Raw genomic sequence first — 22,330 nt, 5'->3', positions numbered from 1 at the left:
AGGCAGACGCTTGTAAAGTCATACTCCTGAATTTGTGAGTCCCTTCCCTGGAGCACACCGAGGAAAACCACAGCCGTCATTAATGCCTGGCCTTCGGTCACGGGTCGCAGCTCTGCTTTTTTCTAATGAGCCAGGGGTGAGTGGGCCCTTAGAAGCTTTTTTCCTGCTTGGGAAGCTGTCTCTGTTTTTGTCAGGGGTCAGGACTGCTTGCCTTTGTCAATTAAAAGGATGTTCAGTGAAAAGATAAAGGATTCCAGCATCGTTATCTTCTTAAATTTTCGTAGACAGCCAAAGGAGCTTGGGTGTCAGGAGCCAAGGCTACCAGTCAGCTCCCGCATCGTTTGTGACATGAGTCTTGGTGTATAACTGTTGTCCTCTCAGACTATGTAAAGTAAGACATATAATGCACGCTTGTTTATGAGTTATTTCGACTCATAACTCATGCTTGTTTATGAGTTTAGACTGAAACTTAACTAGGCTTTTTAGATGACTTTATGTGCTTAGCTTACTTTTTTTGGCTACAGCTTTCTGTCACTTATTTCTTCTTGTGATGTCATATTTTAAGTGGTGAGAGATGATTAAGGTCTTGAGTTGAAAGGGGGATTTTAAAAGCTGTCATTTCATCTGCCATTTTCTTCAAATTCATATTCATTTTGCTATCAGAAACTGCACATGGAAATAACCTTGGTTTTTGCTTTCATTCTATTGCATCAAGTCTCAGATACCCTACTTTAAGCATTACGATAAATATGCAATCAGTGTACAAACATTGTGAGCTGTACAGTCTGAGTTTGTGGTGGGGATGATTCAAAAGTTTATCAGACAGCTCATGCTGTATGCATGCACTGACGTGGACCTTATCCAAGAGTGGGAAGTTCATGCTATCTCAGAGAAAATAAATTGATGGTTAAAAAAAAAAGAGTGATCTGACCTCTCTAGATAAGGTACTTTTCACATAGGAGGTGCCAAACCCCAAATTTTTTAATTTGAGGAGGCCACACAGTCTGCTCATCTATAAATCTGTTGTGAAACTGTATTTGCCTTCAACAGAATTTCTGTTATGTTTAATGTATTAAAAAATGTATACTGAAACATAGTGTCAGCACATTGCTTAATTTTTAAAACGTTCTTTTGCAGTGTGGGGAGAGGTAGAGAAAAGTTTAACTTGCTGCTAAGTTTTTCATAGGCACTATTAAAATTTGTGTGTGTCATTTGAAACTTTAAAAAATTCTTTTATTATAAAAGTCAAGAAATGCAAGAAATTTGTCCAAAAAAAATGAAAAAAACTAATTTGAAAAGATATGTATGCATCCTCATGTTCATTGTAGCATCATTTATAATGCCAAAATACAAAAGCCACCCGAGTGTCCACTGAGAGGTGAATGGATAAAGAAAATATGGTATATCCATACAATTGAATATTACTGAGCCCTAAAAAATGAAATTTGCCATTTGTGACTGCACAGATGGACCTTGAGGGCATTCTACTAAGTGAAAAAGTCAGATAGAAAACGACAAATACCATGGGATGTCTCTTATATGTGGAGCCTAAAAGTGAATGAATGAATAAAGCTCATAAAAAAAGAAAATGCAAAATATCTCAAGGACACAGTGAAGTATAGGTACAGTAGTATGTATTAGCCTTTCAACATTTAGGCAATAAGAGGAAATAGGCCTTATTGGGGCCTTGATAGTCTTAATAGGCTTCAGATCAAAACGTCGCCCCTTTGAGTTACTGAATTACACGAACTGTAACAGGTCTTATAAGAAGTGGAAAATTCCATTCAAAAACCTGTTATAACTCTCAAGATATGGGCTGTTTTCCAGTTGGACTAATGTGTGTAGTTTTGCTGTGAACCTTCGTTTAAGGATATCCTTTGTGTATGCGTTGTTCATGTTTTGTTTGTCATGTGGTAACACTAAGTGTTATGAGTAAAATCATTTCTCGCTGATCCATAGGTGGCACCTTCATTGGAGAGTGATGAATTTTCACCACTTGTGGCCTCAGCCGTGCCTGTCCCTGAAGTCTCACACGACCAGTTTGTGGCCCAAGGTATCCTTTTATTGAGGACATTCTACTCCCACAAAGAAAAATGACGAGCCTGTCAGACAGATATTTTGAAAGTAAATGTCTAGATAAGAACAAAATTAAATAAGTCACAGAACAAAATGTCTGGATAAGAACAAAACGAAATGTCACAGAACAGGATAGAATAAATTAGAATAAATATATCAGAAAGTAACAAAACAAATACTCTTAATTAATAAATGGGATCTTGTCCAACAAACAGTCTTATTGACATATGGTTCTTTATCAGTTAAGCATAGCTATTTGGTGTTTGAATTGAGGAACTGATGGATACTAATTAACTTCATTTTTTTTCCTCTTTTGGGAAGGCACTTCAGTGTGCCATAGCAGTCAACTCAAAAGTGAAGAGAATCTGGTCCTAAGTATTCTCACAGGATTTGCTTCCATTTTAGTGCACACAGAGTGTGTTGAGTCTTTATTTTGCTGCAAGTACATGACGAGTAGCCTAGGATTTATTTTGATTAATGGCAATAGATAAATTTTACACTTTGTATATTTGCAGGTTACAACTTAGCATTAAATTCCTGTAAGGAATATACTGTCTTAAAAGAAGGTAATTTTAAACACTGAGGGTATAACCATTTGCAGAGAAAATACTTCCTAAACTTTAGAAATACTTGCTTAATTAAGACTACTCTGAATTTTCATTACAGTATTTGTTCCATAACTTCCTAAACAATGTCACATTTTGATTTTTAGTAATTTATGTTGACTATATACAAACGTGTTCGATTATAGGAAGAACTTATTTGATTCTCTTAAGAACAAAGGAGCAAACTGAGATTGTTTAAATAGCTAAGGACACAGCGTGGAAAAACATTTGATAACACATTTCATGAACATTTATTTCTAAAAGTATGTCACATTCCTTTTTTGAACAGTTTTATTGAGGTATAATTCACATACCATGCAATCCACTCATTGTAAGTGTGCGATTCATTGGTTTTTAGTCTATTCACAGAGTTGTGCGCCCTGAATACGCTGGGCCGCAGCACCTGACCAGTCCTGGTCTGCGGCTGTGTTCGCTCCCGGGTCCTCCTCATCCCGCTCACTGAGACTGCATATGCTGCCCTGCAGAAATGTCTGTTTTTTTATGGGGTGTCGCCCAAGATCCCATGGGAGGTATTCATTAACCTATGGTATTATTTTTCTAACATCTAAAAATATTTTGAATTCTGAAACACTTCTGGCCCCCAGAGTTTCAGGAAAAGGATTGTGGACCATCACTTTGTTCCGCAGTGTCTGAATGCTCAGGAAACAAAACCATGCTCTGGTTTTTGTCTTGGCCCTGGCACTCTCACCCAAGAGACAGACAGACAGACAGACAGACACACACACACACACACACACACACTCTGGAGGAGGCGACGTCCAGCCCCTCGGTGGTCCGAGCATGGGGGAGTCCCCCACCCTTTCTCGGGCACATTCAGGAACTTGCCGCTGATTCTCAGAACCCCACACACACACACACACACACACACACTCACTCTGGAGGAGGAGACGTCCAGCCCCTCGGTGGTCGAGCATGGGCGAGTCCCCCGTCCTTTCTCGGGCACATTCAGGAACTCGCCGCTGATTCTCAGAACTCGTGACTGTCGCTCGTAACTACAGGCGGACAGAACAGTGATGCTTCTGTGCTTGTCTCCAGTAACAGGTCAGCCTGAGGCCGCGTCCCCGCGGCATCCTCGGGACGCGTCCCTTGCGGCCGCTCTGCCAGGGCGGGCTGTGTTGGTCACCCCTCCTCTTCTGTCAGCTCTGTGCAGCCTGTTGGACAGCCTCCTGGCGGCCGCTCCACAAGACACCGCACACGCACTTCGCCAGGCTCGGCTCATACCGCTTCTCTGTGGGTAAGAGCTCGGACGGCCGGGGAGGCAGGGCGGGGCATGCCTCACACGGGCCCTGCTCACGGCTCCGCGCACCTTGTCCTTCCCAGGCTCACTGGACTGCAGGTGTTTGCTGTTGCCAGAGTTGGCTCGACGGCTTTTACTTTAAATCGATGAAACCGCTTGTATTGGTTTGTTATGTTGACTATTAAGGTCCTCCTTAAAAAATCCTGATTTTTAAAATTCAGAGGTTCTAAACCCTATCCGTCCTCTGCCACACATAAGGAATATTCAGTGCCCTTGGTCGTTCTAAGTGGAAGTGAAGGAGTTTGGGAGTTTATCTCCCTCGTGGTCAGATCAGAACAACGTCCACGGGTCGAAAAATCATTTTTAAAATTCATTCACAGTTATGGAAGCCTGAGCTTTTTATTGCCAAGTATTCTGATAAAATTTAGGGAAACCTTGATTTGGTCTTCATTTATTCAATATTGATAATCCTCTGACATACTCTTTCTAGTTTTGTTATTAGTTATATGGTGTAGTAAAAATGGCCTTAGACATTGAATTCAGTCCACCCGAAGGTCTCATTATAGGTCACTCACTCACTAGCGGTGCCGCCTTGGGGACGTCACTTTAATTTCTGGAGTGTCACCGCTAACACCTATTTAATGGGACGACTGTAAGAATTAAAAGTGATGCTTTTATAAGGTTTCGTTAGATATTTTTCTTCAGAATGCTTTGCTTCCCACATTTATCTTGTGAGATCTTTTCCTGGGTTCTGAAATAGTGTAAAATACCTTTTCATTAACATTTAGCATCTTTATTTATACAGCTCGTTTCTCCTGCATTCTATTCAAGGTTACATTCAAACTCCTAATTCCGAGTCATTAATCATTAATTAGAGGCCTACTAATCATCTGAAGGGTTCCTCGTTCTGTCCTTCACAGAATTGCAGATGCCACCCGCATAGAGACGTGTGTCCAGGAACTCAAGACCCCGCTTCCGTCGTCAGTTCCGGTCGAGCACGCCCAGGCTCAGGTGCGTGCCTCACGTCCGCCTCTGGCCTTGTGTCTGCCGCATGTCGTTTGCTTTAAGTGCCAGATACATAAATTCTGCTGACTGTAGTGAGAGGGGTGAAAATCGCTCGGGAGATAACGACATGGTATAAGGTTATCTGAACTAGGTCGCTTGACGTTTTAACCTGAGACACCTTTGGATGGTAGAAAAGGGCAGAGGGGTTTGAAGACTGGATTCTGTTCCTGATTCCGTCTTAACCAGCTACAGGTGTTTAATCAGGGTCTGCATATCTTTGAATGTCAGACAGAAAAAGGAGGACAGTGTGTGGTCCCCGTCCCCTTCTGTGGTTTTAGGCTATCGCCGTCATTTTCACCTAAATCGAAGTGGTTGAAATACTTCGTGACTAATTTCTGTGTATTTTCAAAACCCAGTCTGATAAGACTACGTTAATTTTTGTTCCGTCACAGGCACTTGTTATTTTTAAGTTCTTGCATACAGCTAGAATCTGTATGTAAAGTATTCTTGATAGTTCTTTGTGTAGTTGTTGTAATAGAAACATTACCTCAAAATCATATGTTAAGAAGGGCTACAAGATTTATTTGGGGTGCCGGTTAGGGGTGGACTAGACCAGTACCTCTTGCTCTGTAGTGGCTTCTTTGACCTTCCGAGTAAGGCAGACGCTTCTTACAAGGCTGGGTAACGCCGTGCGCATCGGCTTCGAAACACTCGTCCCAGCGCCAGGTGTTATTGGTGGCTGCTTCTTTACTTGCATGACCCTCTCCTCCATTTTTCTGTCAGTCCAGTCACCAGACCTTTTATCAGGGGCCTACCGCACACCAGCTCCTTCCCGAAGTGATTAAAACAGAGACCCTTCCTTGCAGCCGGGGGACAGATCGTGAGTGACTCCGTATACGCTCGGTGCTGGCTTAGGTAGTCACCTAAGAAGGAACACCAGAGCAGGGACAGGAAGTGGTGTCTGAGTCGGGAGGGGACAAGGGGGTCAGGAGAGGACCTTTCAGGCAGTGACATGTGACCCGAAGTAAGTGAGGAAGCTGGTGCCATGGGACGCAGCAGGGCCCTGGGACTGGGGTGTGTCGGGCCTGTCCAGGAAGCAGCCAGGAGGCCAGAGGGGCGGGAGCAGAGTCCACGAGGGGGCATGAGCTCAGTGGGTACAGGGAGCGCCGTGGCGTCAGGGCCTTGCCTGTTTTTTGGGCGTCACTGGGTCCTGAGTGTGAGCACGGCGCCTGTCCTATGGCAGATGCACATTAGTACTCATGGGATGAATGAATAACAGTAACAGACATTTGCGAGGTGCTCGTTTGTATTAACTCATGTAATCCTCAAGACAGCCACACGAAGTACCGTTGGTGGCCTTGTCTTATCACGACAGGGTCTGGAGTCGAGGAATTGGTCCAGGTCTGCTCGCACAGTCAGGGCCAGAACCGGATCCCGCCCACAGAAGCCGGTTCCAGAACCGCTCCAGACCATCGCACTACCTGGTCTCGTGTAGACCAGATGCTTCTGGCTGCTTTTCCTTATACAAGATCATTCATTCTAGAAAAATTCTGGACCATCTGCTCCGCCAGATTGTGTCGTAGGTGCTAGTGTTACATCTGAGCAAAGCAAACACACACCCCTGCCCACTTGGAGCCTGTGCCCTGGGTGCAGGAGATGATAGTAAACAGTAAATAGAACGTGTTTTATTAGATGGTGACAGATAAACGTGGGTAAGAAAAGCGGGAGGGGTTGTTGGTTTTTGATGGGGTGGTCAGGAGAGCCCCATGACGGTGAGGTGTGAGCAGGACCCGAGGAGGTGGGGAAGCAGGCGGGGTGGGGGGGCGTGGCTCGGGCAGAGTGTGCAGGCAGAACCCCACAGGTGACGGATGTCAGCGGAGGTTCGTGTGTGCTGAAGTCTGTGGCTGTTGGTCTGATTTTTGTAAGAGTTGATGAACTCCTATATCAGTATTTTATGAAATCTTCAGCATGGTAACTTACAAAAAACCTTTAACAGCTCAGCTGTTCTCTGACGCTCTTGCTGGCCCTCACTTTGCGTGACTGACTCTGGAGCGACATCATTCATCCAGAGACCACGCCCGCTCGGACTTCGGTAGCGGGAGGGGAAGTGTGTGTGTGTGTGTGTGTGTGTGTACATCAGTATTTTATGAAATCTTCAGCATGGTAACTTAAAAAAACCTTTAACAGCTCAGCCGTTCTCTGATGCTCTTGCTGGCCCTCACTTTGCGTGACTGACTGGAGCGACATCATTCATCCAGAGACCACGCCTGCTCGGACTTCGTTAGCGGGAGGGGAAAAGTGTGTCTGTGTGTGTGTGTGTGTGTGTACATCCGTGTACAGAGAGACACAGAGGCTTCAGATCATCTCTCTAAAGGTGATTTGTGTGGACCATCTCGTTGCCGGTGGAGAATGGATAAATGCAACATCACAGCTTTGTTACTTATCCGGAGAATTATTTGTTACTTATTCTTTGTTACTTATCTGGAGAATTATTTTTTTATAATACTTTTGCCAGTTAATACTTGTTATAATATAAGTATCAAGCAACATTCCAGAGATAGTTTTATTGATAATATTGGGGAAGATTGAATTTTTCTATTATAATTAAGAGGAGTATTTTTATGTCAAAGGATATTTGGGGATAAACACTGAATAATCTGCATGTTATTTGTAGCAATAACTAAGCTATTAGGCTGGCTTTCTCCACCACATAGTTGTGCAATTTGAACAGTATTTTGTAATCTTGCTTTCTTTACAGAATATAGGTTTTATGGCTTTGGAACACCCTTGTCTGCTTCTTCCAGAATATTGATTCCACGATTTAGCTACTTTAAACATTATGTTTATAGACCTTTATAAGGCTTTCTTTCTCTAGATGGAATTCAAAATTTGGCTTTGAAAGTATTGCTTTGTTTGGCATTACAGTTGACGGTGTTTGTGTGGCCATTAATGACATGCTTATGAGCAAAATAATGCTTTGTCTGCCATGTATTTATTTCAGGTCTTTAAAAATTGCAATTAATATTTTATTAGGTTTTTTATTAACTCAAGTTACAAGGAAAGATTGATTATAATGCACGGAAAAGTAAAATACTTTATCACTGAGATGGCCTTTTCATGTGATGTGTTCGTTTTATTTCATCTCCCTTTGCCAATAGGTGTGCTTTCTCCTTGAGTACCTGTCCTCTTTGTCCAGGCTTTTGCAGTCTTGTTTACTGGTAGAGCCTGACCTTGTGATTCAGAATGAGCTTCTGAAACCTCTTATCAAGAACGTCGTTGGAGTTCTCACCATATGCACCAAAGACCTTATAGGTAAACTTTATTGTTGTAGTTGAGGGTGGAAGTAAATGATGTTGAGGAAGAAAATCTCACTCTGCACCACATCTTCACTTCAGGCTTCCGTTTCAGGTTGTGCTCTTGGCCAGCATTTTGGGATGTTTTATACCATGTTTGATAGTTTGGATGGTGTAAGTGGTTCCAAGAGACCACTTGACCTCAGCACATAGTATAATGAAGGACCATCTCCTGTGCTGTCATCTGAAATGAGGGTAAAAGTTCTTTAGGTAATGTTAGAAGGTACAACGAGTTTTAAGTGTTAATTATTCTTATAAACTATGGCTAAGGCCAGATGACCTACTAATAAATAACTCATTTACAATAACAAGTATAAGCAAGTCTAGCATTTAATATCAGAAATTTCCTAAGGTCTAAAATTATTAAAAAATAAACTGATGAAAAGTAGTAAAACATTAAGACAATGTAGAATCTTTAGCAAAATTAACATATGATTATTGTCTAAAATAGTCTGTAATTAAGTAATTGATCATTAAGTAATTCTCTCTGCCTAGCAGCTCACTCTTATTTATTCCTTGGAATCTGGTGAATTGGCTTGGCTTTAAGTCTGGTGACCTCAGCAAAGCCAGCCCTCAGTGTCTCATTAGAGGGGCGCAGTAACTCCTGACTCGGAAATTTCACAAGCGGCAGTGACGTCCCAGCCAAGCTGATTAGGTTGGAGCACGCGTTTGCTGCGAGGACGGTGTCACCCCACAAGGAACAAAAGTCGATTCTTGGGGGAAAGGGCCGGGGAAATGTCCATGCCATTGCAGTGGTTTGTGGCCCTCCAGCTCTCAGCTCAGTCCTCAGCACTTAGTTTGTCTCGATGGGTTTTCTTGGGTATCCCTCGAAAAGCGTTGACACCGAGCTCATGGGAGGTACAGAAGAAATATGCAAGGTCAGGGCTACGAAACCGGTGGCGTGACAGGAGGACCTGAGCAGTCCCGGGCCCAGAGTCACGGCGAGAGGCGGCCGGCGCGTCCTGGCCGCCCTTGACTATCTCACGGATGTTTTCATTGATTCTGTTGCTTTTGTGTGTGACTTGGGCTTGAGAATTAAATAAAAATAGTATATATTTTATTATTTAATTATATAAAAGTATTTAACCCATCCTTAATTATGTCAACTCCTGAAAAGAAAAGTATCAGTGACATCTGGATGTCTATCTAGTAAGTAGTTAAGTTATTTTCTCATATCTAGTAGAAGTTAAAAGTTCACTAAAATATTTTTTAAGAAATTGAAATTATTTTCTGGAAAAATAAAAGTTTTGAATAGTTTTATAAAAAATTGATTATATTTCTAGTATACATAATCTGCAATTTTTATATGTAATTTTGTTACATTTTAATATTATGAGTGAATTACAGTAAAAGTTATTCAGCAAGCACAATTATAAAATTAAATGTTCATAGCTTTTGAATTTTTCATTTAACTTCCAACTGTTTTATTTTACTTGGCTCTTTTAAGCCTGGATTGAATGAAGTAAGGAAGCTTTATGTTACTTTCTCTGGTGAAGTACAGATATGTGGGTAGCGCATAAACAGATACGCAGTATCTGTGGAATTACTGTTTCATGGGGATGGCGACGAGAAGCCTGCGCCTGAAAACCCTCTTACGGAGCGATGATCACAGCGCGGCTGGGAAACACCGCGGCTTGTCACAGCTCAAACTCCCTGACGGGTTCTCTGTCCAGATGCCCCGCGGGCACTGCGGAAACCAAGACGACAGTGCCCAGAGTGCGCGGTAGCGGAGCTGGACACAGCTGGCAGATGCGGCCGGTGGCGTGGACGGGGGGACAGTCCTCAGGCTGTGACTGCCCCCCAGCTCCCGTCTGCCAGGCGGGAGAGGGGCGAAGCCGCCCTCACTCTGGAAGGTTAATTGCTGCGCCGCCTCTGCAGCGCCACGGTTTTCCTCGTGGGGCAGTACTCTTCCTGGTTCTTCAAAGAAATTCTCGTCTCTTCTGCCGTGACCGTGGCACATTATGTCTTCTGCTTTCATCCTTGCACAAAGCTGCTAGAGGGGATAAAGAAAACAGGAGAAATTTACTTTTATAGAAGTCGCACAGCAGCTCGTTTTTACAGTGTGCCCCATGAGTAGTTCTGAAGTGATGGCTTAATGCTCAGTTTGTCACACTTTATTGTTGAATGTGATTTATAAGGGGAGGGTGCGCGAGTGTATATTTATCTAGAGGAGGGTAGAGGGGAGACTTCTTTAAGAAGCGATGGAAAAGAAATTAATTGAAGTAAATTTGGGGTCATGCTGAATCACATCCGTCTTCATTTGACAAACACCCCGTCCAGTGGTGCTTTAAGTTGAATGAAGTATCTGGTGAGTTTTGTATTTTAGAAGATTCTTTTTTCTTTTTCGTATTAATAGCTTGAAATGTTTTGATTAATTTTATAGATGTGGAGTTAATATCGGCATTTTATCAGACCTGGACACATTTATTTAATCTTCTGGCCGCCCTCCTGAGGAAGGCTGGTGCTGCCTGTCTCCCGTCCATCACGATGGGTCTAGCCAGCCACTGGGCGGCTGTGATCGGTAAGGAGATACTCTCACCAGGCTTGAGGTTCTTCTGCTAATAAAAATTAAGATAATCATTATTTACAATTTTATGTATATATATATGTATGTATTCTCTAAAATTAAGTAATTATGGCGTGACAGATAAAAGAGAAACCAGGTACTTGTTTTGAGATTTTGCAGTGCTTTGAAGAGCCCCAAAAGTTTATTTTTGAAAAATTGAAACTCATTTCAAGATGCCATAAAAACAGGTGAGAAAAGCCTGTAGCATTACGAAGACATATATGACATAATGATAAAACAGTGAGATAGATTTTCATGCATTGGTGTGGAAACCAGCCTCTTTTTTTACATGTATGCACTTACTGTAAGTGGGTAAATCTGCACATATAAAATTCCTTGTGCACAATAACATGGAAAGTTATAATAAAAATAGTGTCTTCTCTCAAGATACAAAGATTTTCTTATAGCACAAAAATGTCGAGTATAGTGTAATTAATTTTATAGAGTGTTTTCCATGTAATAGTTGCCTATTAGAATAAACAAATGATTATTTTTTAAACAAGTGATTATTTTTTGACAAATGACTATTTTTTAAATAACTGTCTTTAATTTTTCATAATTTCTCCTAAATTTTAGCCTAGAGAGACTTTTTTATAGAAGGGTTTATAAATAAAATTTATGTTACCTTTATTAAAATCTAGTTTAAATGTTTTCAAAATTGAGGGTTTTAAATTTCCAAGTTATCACTAATTCAATTGACTTTTATTTTTCCATGTTTTATATATTGAAGCAAGGCACAAGGAACACCTGAGCCAACTGGTCAAACCTGGTCCACTGCCTGTTTCGTTTAGATAGTTTTTCTGGACCATGGTCATACTTAATCCTTTACTTATTGCTCAGGGCTGCTGTCATGCCACAGTGGTGGAGTCGAATAGTTGTGACAAACGCCTATGGCCCACGAAACATAAAATATTAACTCACTGGCCCTTTACAGAAAACGTTTGCTAAGCCTTGATTTAAGCCGTTGACTCTTTTCTTAGTGATGAAATAAAAACATTAAATTCAAAATCTACAAAAGACACACACAGTTTTATATAATAATGGTGCTAATCAATAATAACCTACTACATAAACGGTTAGCTTTGATAATAGTGATGTTAATGAAAACATAACTAATAAAATAGATCATTTATATTTCTTGCCATGGAGTTGTTTTTGGTTTTTTTTGTTTTTCTTATTTTTCATTCCATGTGCCCATATATATGTAAAACTCATGCGGTCACTCTGTAACTTAGATTATCTATAATAATCTTTTCTCAAACTTGACTAACATTTAGACATCATTTAAATGAACGTAGTTCTCATGAAACCTCACTGCTGACTAAATTATTTTTCTTACATTACTTAAAAAACAAAAGAATTTCTGTAACTTAAATCTAGGTAGAAATTGTTACGGTTATAATTCTAACACAGGTATGAATCCCAAATAATATAAAAACAACAAAATTATAAATCAATGCTATCAAATTAATAAAATTATTGTAATGCAGCAAATGTTCTTCTGATTAAATTAAATCAGTGCTCGCGACAGGAAATTAATGTCTGATGCATTGTAGAGTCTTCCGAATCCGTTCGCCCGTTCCTTCCACCCTGCTGTGTTTGCAGATCAGTTCGTAAGCTCTCCTGCTCTCTGTCTGAACTTCGGGAAACCTGTGTTCCTCCATCACTCCAACACTGCACGCCAAGACTTGTTTCAAATACCATTTGGCATCAGCTTGTTTGAAAGCAGAAACACAATCACACGTATAAGGTGGTAACCTAGATAATCCAGAGTGTAGCTATATTAACTTTTTTTAGATTCGCACTGAAATAAAAATTAAAAAGTTAAAAACTCTAGAGACTTTGCGGATCCCAGTAGATCACACACAATTGTCTCAGTTTGGGTCTGAGCAGGTACTGTGTATGTGTAAGCAAGCATGCACATACTCATCCATATAAAAATGACCTCTCAAGAGAACAAAATGGAAATTAAGTAGATTCCTTGATTTAGTATATTGCCTTAGTACTGTGTAAATTACTTTTAAACACTGAGTTACTCTCGCGACATGTGAACTGCGGGTAGCTTCACTTCATTAGAAATCACTCGAATCAGTTTGGTCCACTTGTTTTGAGGACACTTTCAAATGTTCACATATGGACTTATTCTCTCTCCTAGACATGCTCTGCGAATGCGTGGCTTTGTCCACGGCGTGTCCCGTTCTGCACACTGCCAGCCTGCACTTCCTTTCTATTCTCTTGACTGAGGAAGCAAAAAGGGGCCTTCGGGATAAGGATAGGATGAATTTAGGCCACAGTCCCACGATGGCTTCACTTCTGGATAAAACTCAGGAAAATCAGAAATCTCTAGAACGATTTAATGAAGTAATTATTCAGGTATGTGATTTCTTGATATTTTAAAACTTTACTTTCAGTCTTGGCCTTGTAAAAAAATGTTTTTCAATCATTTGAATTAAAAAATAATTGTCATTATGACCATTTAAATAATAGAAGAGTATGTAAAGTTAAATTAACCATCTCCTCTCCAGTCCCACCCTGTTGACCAGAAGAATATGATGTAAAAATTCAAAATGAAATATTAGTAATCTAAGTGCAGCAATTTATCAAAATAATGTGTCATATCATGACCAAATGGTTATATTTCAGGAATATAGATGTAATTCATAATTTATTGCCATTTTAAAGACAGTTACATCCTTGAAAATATCTTCACCTAAGTGACATTTGATTTATATAAATGAAGCACGTATGCTTAAGGCGGTTGTGTACGCAGAGGTAGGCAGACCTGGTTGTCGCATTTGTGAGAAAATGCCCCCTTACCGAGCACGGATGACGGTTTTATCTTTTCGCGTATTTTTTGCAATCTTAAGATATGAACCAAGTTTTTGTTTCATCAAAACACATTCTAGAATCACTGAAATATTACTTCAGAAATTGATTAACAATGAAAAACAGTAGAGGTGTTTTGTTAAGTCGTAGACCTGTTTTCTACAAATAGGAATAGTGCTAGATTTTTCAGTATTCAAAATTCTCCTTTTCAGTAACTGTTTGGCATCACGATTTCTGTCGTCTCACGGAAAGGGGCGAAGTGGAAGCCTTGCCCACCGGAGGATTTGCTTCCACTTCCCCGTCGGCAGCCACGTTGTACCGCGTTCTCGCTGTCTGCCGACTTGTCCTGGTCCCCGGGCTACTTGGGGTCGGGGAGTTTTGGCCTTTTCTGCCTCTGAGAATCATGGCTGTGCGGAGTGTTGTGGCATGACTCCTTGTGTGTTTTGCACAGCAGCCTTGATCATACTGGAATGCAGACGAGGCCGGTCGAGGCGAGGACAGGTCCCCTGTCCGCTCGAGCCCACCCAAGGACGCCGTCACGGCGCTCCTTGGAGCTTCGTCTACCCTGTCCGACAGACTGCGATTGGCTTCGAAGCACTGGAAAGGGGGCTCATAAGGGCCACCCAGCATTTTCTCCTCCGTCTCCAGCAGTTCTTTCAGATACTGGATCTCTAGAGGAAAAAAGTCCCAATGGCATTTCTCGAAGTCACTTCTTGGGAGGCCACACAGCCTCCCTGCAGCTACTGTGCACTCATTCACTCAGCTATTCGTGCTTGAGGGCCCAGCCTGGACACTGTCCCGCTGTCTCGTTACCCATCAGAACACCAGGCTCTTTTCTCCAATGATGAGCTGAGTCCTCTTTTGCTCTTTAAAGACTATTATAAGCCAAAAGCTCAAATTCACACCTTTACAGAAGTCCTCCCCCAGCCCTGATCCAAAAGCATCCTTAACCTCCTACCTGTGGCTCTGGTGGGACATTTTTCTCCTGGGGAAGAGCCTTTGCTCTCGTCTACATCTTTCCTCCTCTAGGGTGTCAGTGGGTCATTCCCTCGGCCAGGGGTATGGCCCGGCCCCCTGCCCCGCTGCCCAGAATGCCCGCATGCTCTGGGGTCCTCGACCACAGCCATGACCTTGGTTCCCGCCGCTGCAGTCAGCCCTCGGGGCCCCCGTGAAACTGGAAGACCTGTAGGCGGGCCAGGCCAAGGCCAAGGCCATTTTATCTTGCTTGTTAGCGGCACTGTGTTTCGAGAATCCAGTTAGGCTTGTGATGAGTATGGGTCCATGTAGGGATGATGGACCGGATCAAAGTCGCATGCGCGGGAGAGACGCCATGCCAAAGGAATGTGCTAACTGTGCCTTGCCCTGGCTTTCCCCTAATATTTTATAATATTATTTATTACAAAAGTTAGTGTCTGTAATCTTTCTGTTACCTTCTTGGCCAAGGAAAATGAGCCACAGGATATCTCAACGATTTTCCTAATGACTAGCTAATTTTCCTCTCCATTTATTCCAAATTACAAACGATACAAAGTGTTCTGTGTGAATATGGCTACATTAGCCAATTATTTTAACTGTGTTTTCTAATAAATCATACTCGGTCATGTAAACACTAGACTATGAACATGTAATGTTTGTTAGAAGGGCACAGGCAAGTTTAAGACAGAGAAAGTTCAGGAAGGAATTATACCTATGACACACTTCCGAGAAAATGGATGCCTACCGTAAATGGGATATTTATTCATGAGCTTCTTACACTACCAGCACTGTTTTTTTTTGCCATGCCCTATATGCAAATTAAAACATTAGAATGCGTTAAACATCGACACATAATGTCGATGATATGCAAATTAAAACATTATTAGAATGCGTTAAACATCGACACATAATAAGTAATATGTTTCTTAACATGCGTCCACGTAGGCTACGTATTGTGCCGGCTGTTGTTCGAAGCAGAATAAACTATAGTCTTTAAATTAGCAGAAGAAATGGTATTCTAAAATTGATGCCTTTCCAAGGTGTATTTAAATTCTCTGTAAAATGTACCGAAAAAATGTTAGACATGCGACCTTAGACATATCACTTAACCTCTTCTGATTCAGTTCTTCACATGCAGAATGAGAGGACTGTTACATTATTGCTGCATTTCAGACGTCTCCAAAATTCTCCATCTTCCTTATAAATTATAACACTGTAACTTCTCGTAAAATGTCTCGGCTGAGAATCTTTTAAATGGCTGCTTTACAGCAGTATCCTATAGGGAACACATGTTGACAGTTTGCTTTTGATACTTATATCTTAAATAATGTGTAATTTTATTTTCCCATAACTCCATTTTCAGGTGGTTTCAGGGTTTGAATATTCTCTAAGAAACTATTAGCTGTGTTTTTACCATAAAATATTGAACACATTTGACTTAATGGAGATTTTGTCTTCCTAGTGAGATACTCAGTGTTTTATTTGCAAATACATAGAGGTAAGAAGACTAATAAATGCCCTCTCACAATAAGTTTTGTCTGTAATCGAGATGTGGATTATTTTTACTCCTTATATTTGATCTAATATCTAAAAAATAAGGATCATAATGCAAGGAAACAACAAACTCTTACATCACATTTTAGGAGGTATGTTTTGCATTAGTGTTTAGTGAGTCATAAAATTCGAGTAATTCTGTTGGAGACCAGGCTTATGTATTAGAGATGCTGCTGTGAGGTTTACTGTAATTAAAAAGCCTCTTCTTTACGCTAGTCAGTACCCTTTGGAAAGAGAGCAAAAAGTCTCGGCCTAGAATTCCAAGATCACTTAGTGTACGGAAGGAGGTAGATCTAAAAAGAGCATAACATTTAAATAACATTACCTTGAGCCCTCTTATTTTCTTTCTACCTGTGGTTGACGCGAAAACATTTCTCGCCCTGTACCCTGTTGCTTTGTTTCCTGTGTGTCTGCGACCTCCAGTGGCTAGATATGGTGGTCTCGGCTCCTGGACCCTGGACCTTAGCCTCGGCCTCCCGCCTCCAGGCTCCTCCCGCTGAGTGCTGCCCTGTTCTGATGCTGTGAACTGCTTTTCAGTCTGTAGTACGTGCTGCCTGGACCGTATCAATTGTTGTTATTATTATTATTATTATTATTTTAATACCTACAGCACCCGGTCTTCCTAGGTGGTCTCCCATCCAAGTACCTACCAGGCCTGCCCCTGCTTAGCTCCGAGGTCAGACGGGATCGGGCGTGTTCAGGGTGGCAGGGCCGTAGGGACCGTAGCAATTACTGTTCTCTGACCTTCAGGACATGTTGAAAAGTGTGTGGTTTTACCATAGGTTATCCTCTTTCTCGTTTGTGTTTAGTTAGAGGCTTTTGTATCAGTTTTACCCTTTTTACTTTTGAGAATGCCACACAATTTTATACGTTTTCATACCCAAAGTAGGTTACTTCTGCCTTCCACCCTCGTTTCCCCCTTCTCAGAGGCAACTGCTTACACGTCTTTTAGCTTGTTATTTTCCAGGTTCGCTCCTTTGTCTCTAAGTAACGTGCTCGTGTTTCCCTAGCTTGGTTATTCGGGTTTGGACATGATCTGTTGGTTTCCTGCTGTGGAAAATGAGACTGTAACCCTCTTTCCACCCCACCCACCTGCCCATGTGCCCTCCGTGTCTCCTGTGTCACGTGTCTTCACGTCGACTGCAGACCGTGCAGCGTGCAGTGCTGAGTCCTGAGAACACGCACGACCGGACCACTGGCAGCGCTTAGTTTCTTCGCTGCACAGCTCTCTCTTTCCTTGGAGGGACTTGTGTTATTTTTCAATTTGCTGAGTGTTCTGTTATCACTGATAAGGTCCATGTTCTTCGCCAGCAGTATATTCAGGAACGTCAGAACTTATTCAGCTTCGTCTTTCAAAAGAAATCACTGCCGATTCCTTGTGACCTCCTTGGTGCCCTGTCACCCGGGGTCTCTGTTCACCGTCCTCCCAGGAACCCCTTCACCTGTCTGCTGCTTCCTGCGGTCGCCTGTGGCCCGTGTCCTCCTTGCTGGGCTCACGCCCTCCTTGTGGTAAAGTCTGCCCTGCAGCAGGCCCCAGAGGAAGGGTGCGGAGGAGGCTTTGTTTGAGATTAGACTGAATGTCTTTGTCTGCCCCTACGTTACATTTATCGTTGGGCCAAGTGAGAACTCTAGGCTGGAGAGATTATTCACGTCAGAGTTTCGAAGGTGTCGTCTGTCCCCCTGAACTTCTCTTGTTACTGAAGCGGGTTCGGAAGCCACTGTGATCCCTGGTTTCTGTGTCCTGGATGTTTTCAGAATCTTCTTTTGTCTCTGGTGTTCTGCGCTTCCCTGATGCTCTACGCCGATGCGGGTCTCAACCCCCTCGTGCTGGGCTCCCTTGGGGGTTCCCCCCACCTGCAGGCGCCCGTCTTTAATTCCTTCCCCGGCATCCCCTCCACTCTGCTCTGTGTACTCAGAACTCCTCTTCAGGTTCTTCTTCCTAGAGAAGCTCTCTTTGCTTCTTTTTCTCTGTTTCTGTTTTTGTTTTTGTTTTGTGGTTGGGGACTTTTCTCCGGTTCTGGTAACTTTGGTTGTCTGCTGTGTTTAAAACTGGGAGACTTAAAGCAGGTCGGAAGTCTCGAGCGTCTGAGTGGAGCTTGTCACCTGCAAGCTGTACTGTGTGAGGGCACTTGACTGGATCATTTTGTCACCCGGTCTTCTTGAGCTTGTCACAACCCCTAGAGGATTTTCCGACCTCCTGACTGGAGGTAAAAACCCACCTGCCAGGTGTTTCGCATGTGTGGGAGTAGAGAGCTGGGGTTTTAGGATTTAATTTGCACAATTTCACTTAATCCTTCCTGTTTTGGGTAGAAATCCCTCACCCACAAGCGAGCCTCTTCTCTGCCCGTTTAAAGTCCTTCTCATTCATCCTCGGTGGAGACCAGATGTCCAGTTTTTTCAAGGGTTGGAGAGGAAGAGGGGTTTGGTGGGCAGCGGGCGGAATCTGGTCCTAACTGCATCTCCGAGATCTTTCTAACAGTCCCCTCCAGGCTCACCTGCGGGGCGCCGGGTCCGAATTCCTCGGCCTTTGCAGTTTAGTCCAGAGACGGGGGTGGTGGTCAGCGTCCCTCCTCACCGCCCGGAATTCAGGATTCTCAAGCCTGCCGGCGTTTCTGCTGTCCATTTGTTTGCTTTCTGGTTTCCCACCTTGGGGGTTACGTGTGTGTGTAGGGGGGCTGCGTTCTGTTTCTGTCACTTTCATGAGCTTTCACCAGGGCATAAAAGACACATCTGTGAGCACAACTGGTTCCTAGAAGTCTTACCTCTTTCCCCTCCCCATCGCTGCAGGTAGTAGATGAGTAGTATTCGACGAGATCAGTTTGGTTTTCCTCAAATCACTAATACATTCAAGTTCAATAAGTGTGTGTATACGAGAGTGAGTTTCCTGTTAAAGGTAAAGGTTAAGTTTAGACAAATTAGGATTCTCGTGGTTCACTGTAATGATTACACTCCAAATATATTCCTCATCCTACAGCACTCCCCTGCCTGCCCCCGTCACAGTCACCCTCGGCACGACCATTCCCAAGCACCCCTGGGCCCGGCATTTAACATCTGCCCCATTGGCCAGAGGTGCCCCCAGTGGGAGGGGTGAGGGCCCCCACTCTGCAGGCTTCTCCAGTGTCACAGTGCCAGGGGAAGTGGAATTGCATCGATGTAAAATTATATCATTTAAGCTTAATTTTAATCATGATATTAAAAAAGTTGGATCATTTTGAAATTTACTGGTAGAAGAAATTATGAAATATGAATTCTGAAGTCTAGGAACTTTTAGATTCTGAAACTGGAATTTATGAATCTCTTGACATAATAATAAAAATGTACGCGTATATCCACATGACACTCTTTACCACAAAATATTTCACCTGAATTTCATCAAGCATTTAGAGCTAAAACACCCAGTAGATGCGAAATGCAGGAGAGAAGACAAGTGGTAATCAGCACAGGAGACAGGTAAGTGCAGACTAGGGGGCTTCTGTGGGACGACTCATCTGGTGTATTCAGCACCTCGACAGCGTGAGGTGACAGCTGTGCCTGGAACACGCCGGTGGTGGCCGGGGGGCGGGGGCGGCGGGCACGCTCGGTTTAGGGGGCAGCAGCGGATGGGATGTGAGGGCTTCGCCGAGTCCTGGTTCCACTGAAGCAACTGAGAGAACAGTTTTGAGACACAAGAGAAAATCTGAACTTGGACTGGATAGTAGTTGATATCAAGAAATTATTGTTAATTATGTTAAGCGTGATAATGGCTTTATGATTATGTGTACTGAAGTCTGCCACTTGATGGTTTCTCGTATTTAATTTAAAATACTTCAGCCAAAATTTTTAAAGGAAAGAGTATGGGCTTTGGTATTCTGTTTACTCTTGTACATATTTGGAATTTTTTATGATGAAAAAATTTTAAACTCATAAATTCAAATATGTAAAGGAAATATATCAAAATATTAGTATTTTCAAAATTACAACTGAAAATCATCAAGAAATAATATTTTTTTGAAAAACGTGTCATATGACAGGACAGCATTACTATAGGAATGAAAGATGGGATGCCCCAAAGCGCCTGAGGTGCAGGGATGAGGGGTTACTGGGTGGACACGGAGCGGGGGATGCGTCTCCGGAAGAAAGGAGGGATTCGAGGACAGTTTTTCAAGGGCCCTATTAAGTAAGTAACGTCTACGTTCACACATTCCCTGAAGAATTTGAGTAAGTGCGTGTACTTACCATGTGTTACACTCAATGGAGCTTTTTCTTCAGACGATGAGTTTTTGAGAATGATTGTTGGTCCTTTCCACATTATAAATTTCTTATTATCCACACAACATGCTTGCATCTTAACGATTTATCAAATTCCAGCGAATTTCACGGAATAGTCGGAGCCTTACAAACCCTTTTAGGTAGTGCGCATCTCTAATTCCCAGCAGTTTTCCCCAGACCAAGGTTTGCTTCAAGGCAGTTCGATGTGCATCCTTTGCAGTGCTACGAAGGGAAGCCCCCCAGAGACGCTCTGAAGAGGGTCGCTGCCAACGCACTGCTGTCTCTCCTGGCCGTCAGCAGAGCCGCGCAGAGGCACGCTCTGAAAGGTGAGCCTCAGACGCAGCCGGTGTCTTCACGGCAGAGTTTCAGCTCGTCTGTTTCACCGCTTATTCATTTTAATTCTTCTTGGATTCAAAATGTAAAAAACTTACACTCCCAGGGGCGCTAAAAATAGTTAAACATGCATTGCTTTCAAAATAAAAAATCGTTCATGTAGATTGTTTTTGCGCAGTGATTCCTGCTCTTAGAGAATATCTAAATATTATAGAGGCTTAAAAAACCCATCACTCAATTTCACAATCATTAAGTATTAGTAACCACACGTTGCATAGCTGGAAAAAAGAGCATAGTTTTGATAGTAACAGCAATGCACTGAATTATCCTGTATTTATGTATGCATATTCATATGCGTGTGTATTTCACATGTGTGCTCTTATAATTTTATGCGAGACCCCCCCGTAGAGCGTTGTGATTTCTCATCTGCAGTTTCTCATCAGGGTGCAGCAGGTCTTAGAGCTGAAGGAGTAATAGCAATGCCAAGTCCGTTCACTGCAGCTGTAATTTGCTACTGAAACAAGTTACACTTTCTTCAAAATGTAGTTCAGGTCTGAGAGTATTGCACTCAGTTGAAAGCCAGCAGGCTTTAGCATTTTAATTCTCTTACCGTTTTCTCCCTCTGATTCATTAGTCTCTCACTGAAAACACTGAAACGGAGTTGGTCAGAAATGTAGTTTGTTGCGTTTTTGAGAGTTTGATGGGGATATGTGTTTTCAGCTTACTCGGAAGTGGAATATCCTTTGATTGTTTGGGATTTGGTCTTGCAGCCGATCTGATAGACAGCTGCGTGGAGCAGATGAAGCACGTCGACGCGCAGCTGAGCCTCGCCTCTCTGCGGCCTGGGAAGGCCGCGCTGAAGAAGAAGGTAACGGGGTCCGGGAGTGTGGGGCACAGGCGCGGCCAGGCGCGGAAACCCCTCTCCAGCCCTTATGCTGATGAACGACACCGATATGTGGTAGAAATGCCTGGTTTAGAAGAAAAGCACAGTTAGGTAAATTAATGGGATTTCTACATTAGCAGGCTTGGGCTTGGGTGTCCTAGTTCTCACTTGAAGATCTTTAAATGAAATTTATATGTTGTGTGTTTGTCGTGGTAAACAGTTCGGAGTGTGCGTGGTGAATGCTGTATACTTCCAGAAGAAAATCTCTCAAAGTAGGCGTAGGTGCACCGGGAATGAGGCGTCTCGTGCACGCCTGTGGGAACGCAGTCCTTTAACTCGCTATCGATAAAGCCGGTGTTTGCCCCAGATCGGGGGGGCGGGCAGAGCTGCTATTCCTAATCTCCGATTGTGTCCTTCCGTGACGTCTAAACCTCTCTTTCTGCTGTCGAGTCTGCCGGACTCATGTTCAAACGGCATGTAAACGCTAAATAGCATACATTTTATGTAAAGCGGTGGTGATTAATAACCACTGTGGTTCCAAATCCGCCACGTGGGCTTCATGAGAAAACGAAGCGTGTGCGTGTTTCTCCGTGTTCAGCTAAGGCCATCACAGCGGTGATTTATGTAATAACTAGTTTCTGCTGCATT

General features: G+C 42.7%; 1 protein-coding gene and 1 pseudogene across 5 annotated transcripts in view; one reads left to right on the top strand and one right to left on the bottom strand.

Annotated features, from left to right (window-relative positions):
- Window positions 1–22,330, top strand: part of RTTN (rotatin) — a 114,591-nt gene that overhangs the window by 75,304 nt on the left and 16,957 nt on the right. For 2 of the 5 annotated variants that reach the window (XM_015590825.2, XM_006913734.3), the window contains exons 35-42: window positions 1,960–2,053; window positions 3,738–3,936; window positions 4,860–4,950; window positions 8,103–8,256; window positions 10,681–10,818; window positions 13,019–13,236; window positions 20,687–20,792; window positions 21,570–21,667. In XM_015590825.2, the coding sequence (XP_015446311.1) occupies window positions 1,960–2,053; window positions 3,738–3,936; window positions 4,860–4,950; window positions 8,103–8,256; window positions 10,681–10,818; window positions 13,019–13,236; window positions 20,687–20,792; window positions 21,570–21,667 (1,098 nt within the window). Of the gene's footprint in view, window positions 1–1,959; window positions 2,054–3,737; window positions 3,937–4,859; window positions 4,951–8,102; window positions 8,257–10,680; window positions 10,819–13,018; window positions 13,237–13,901; window positions 15,297–19,595; window positions 19,767–20,643; window positions 20,793–21,569; window positions 21,668–22,330 lie in introns of those variants that run through there. The other 3 variants (XR_001517065.2, XM_025048081.1, XM_015590826.2) reach the window with 3 other exon arrangements.
- On the bottom strand, window positions 16,820–16,937 carry LOC112481281 (annotated as a pseudogene).

The sequence above is a fragment of the Pteropus alecto genome, unplaced genomic scaffold (assembly GCF_000325575.1).
Source record: "Pteropus alecto unplaced genomic scaffold, ASM32557v1 scaffold14, whole genome shotgun sequence".
NCBI lineage: Eukaryota > Metazoa > Chordata > Mammalia > Chiroptera > Pteropodidae > Pteropus > Pteropus alecto.
The sequence above is the reverse complement of the archived record's forward strand: the minus strand, read 5'-3'. Positions and strand labels throughout refer to the sequence as shown.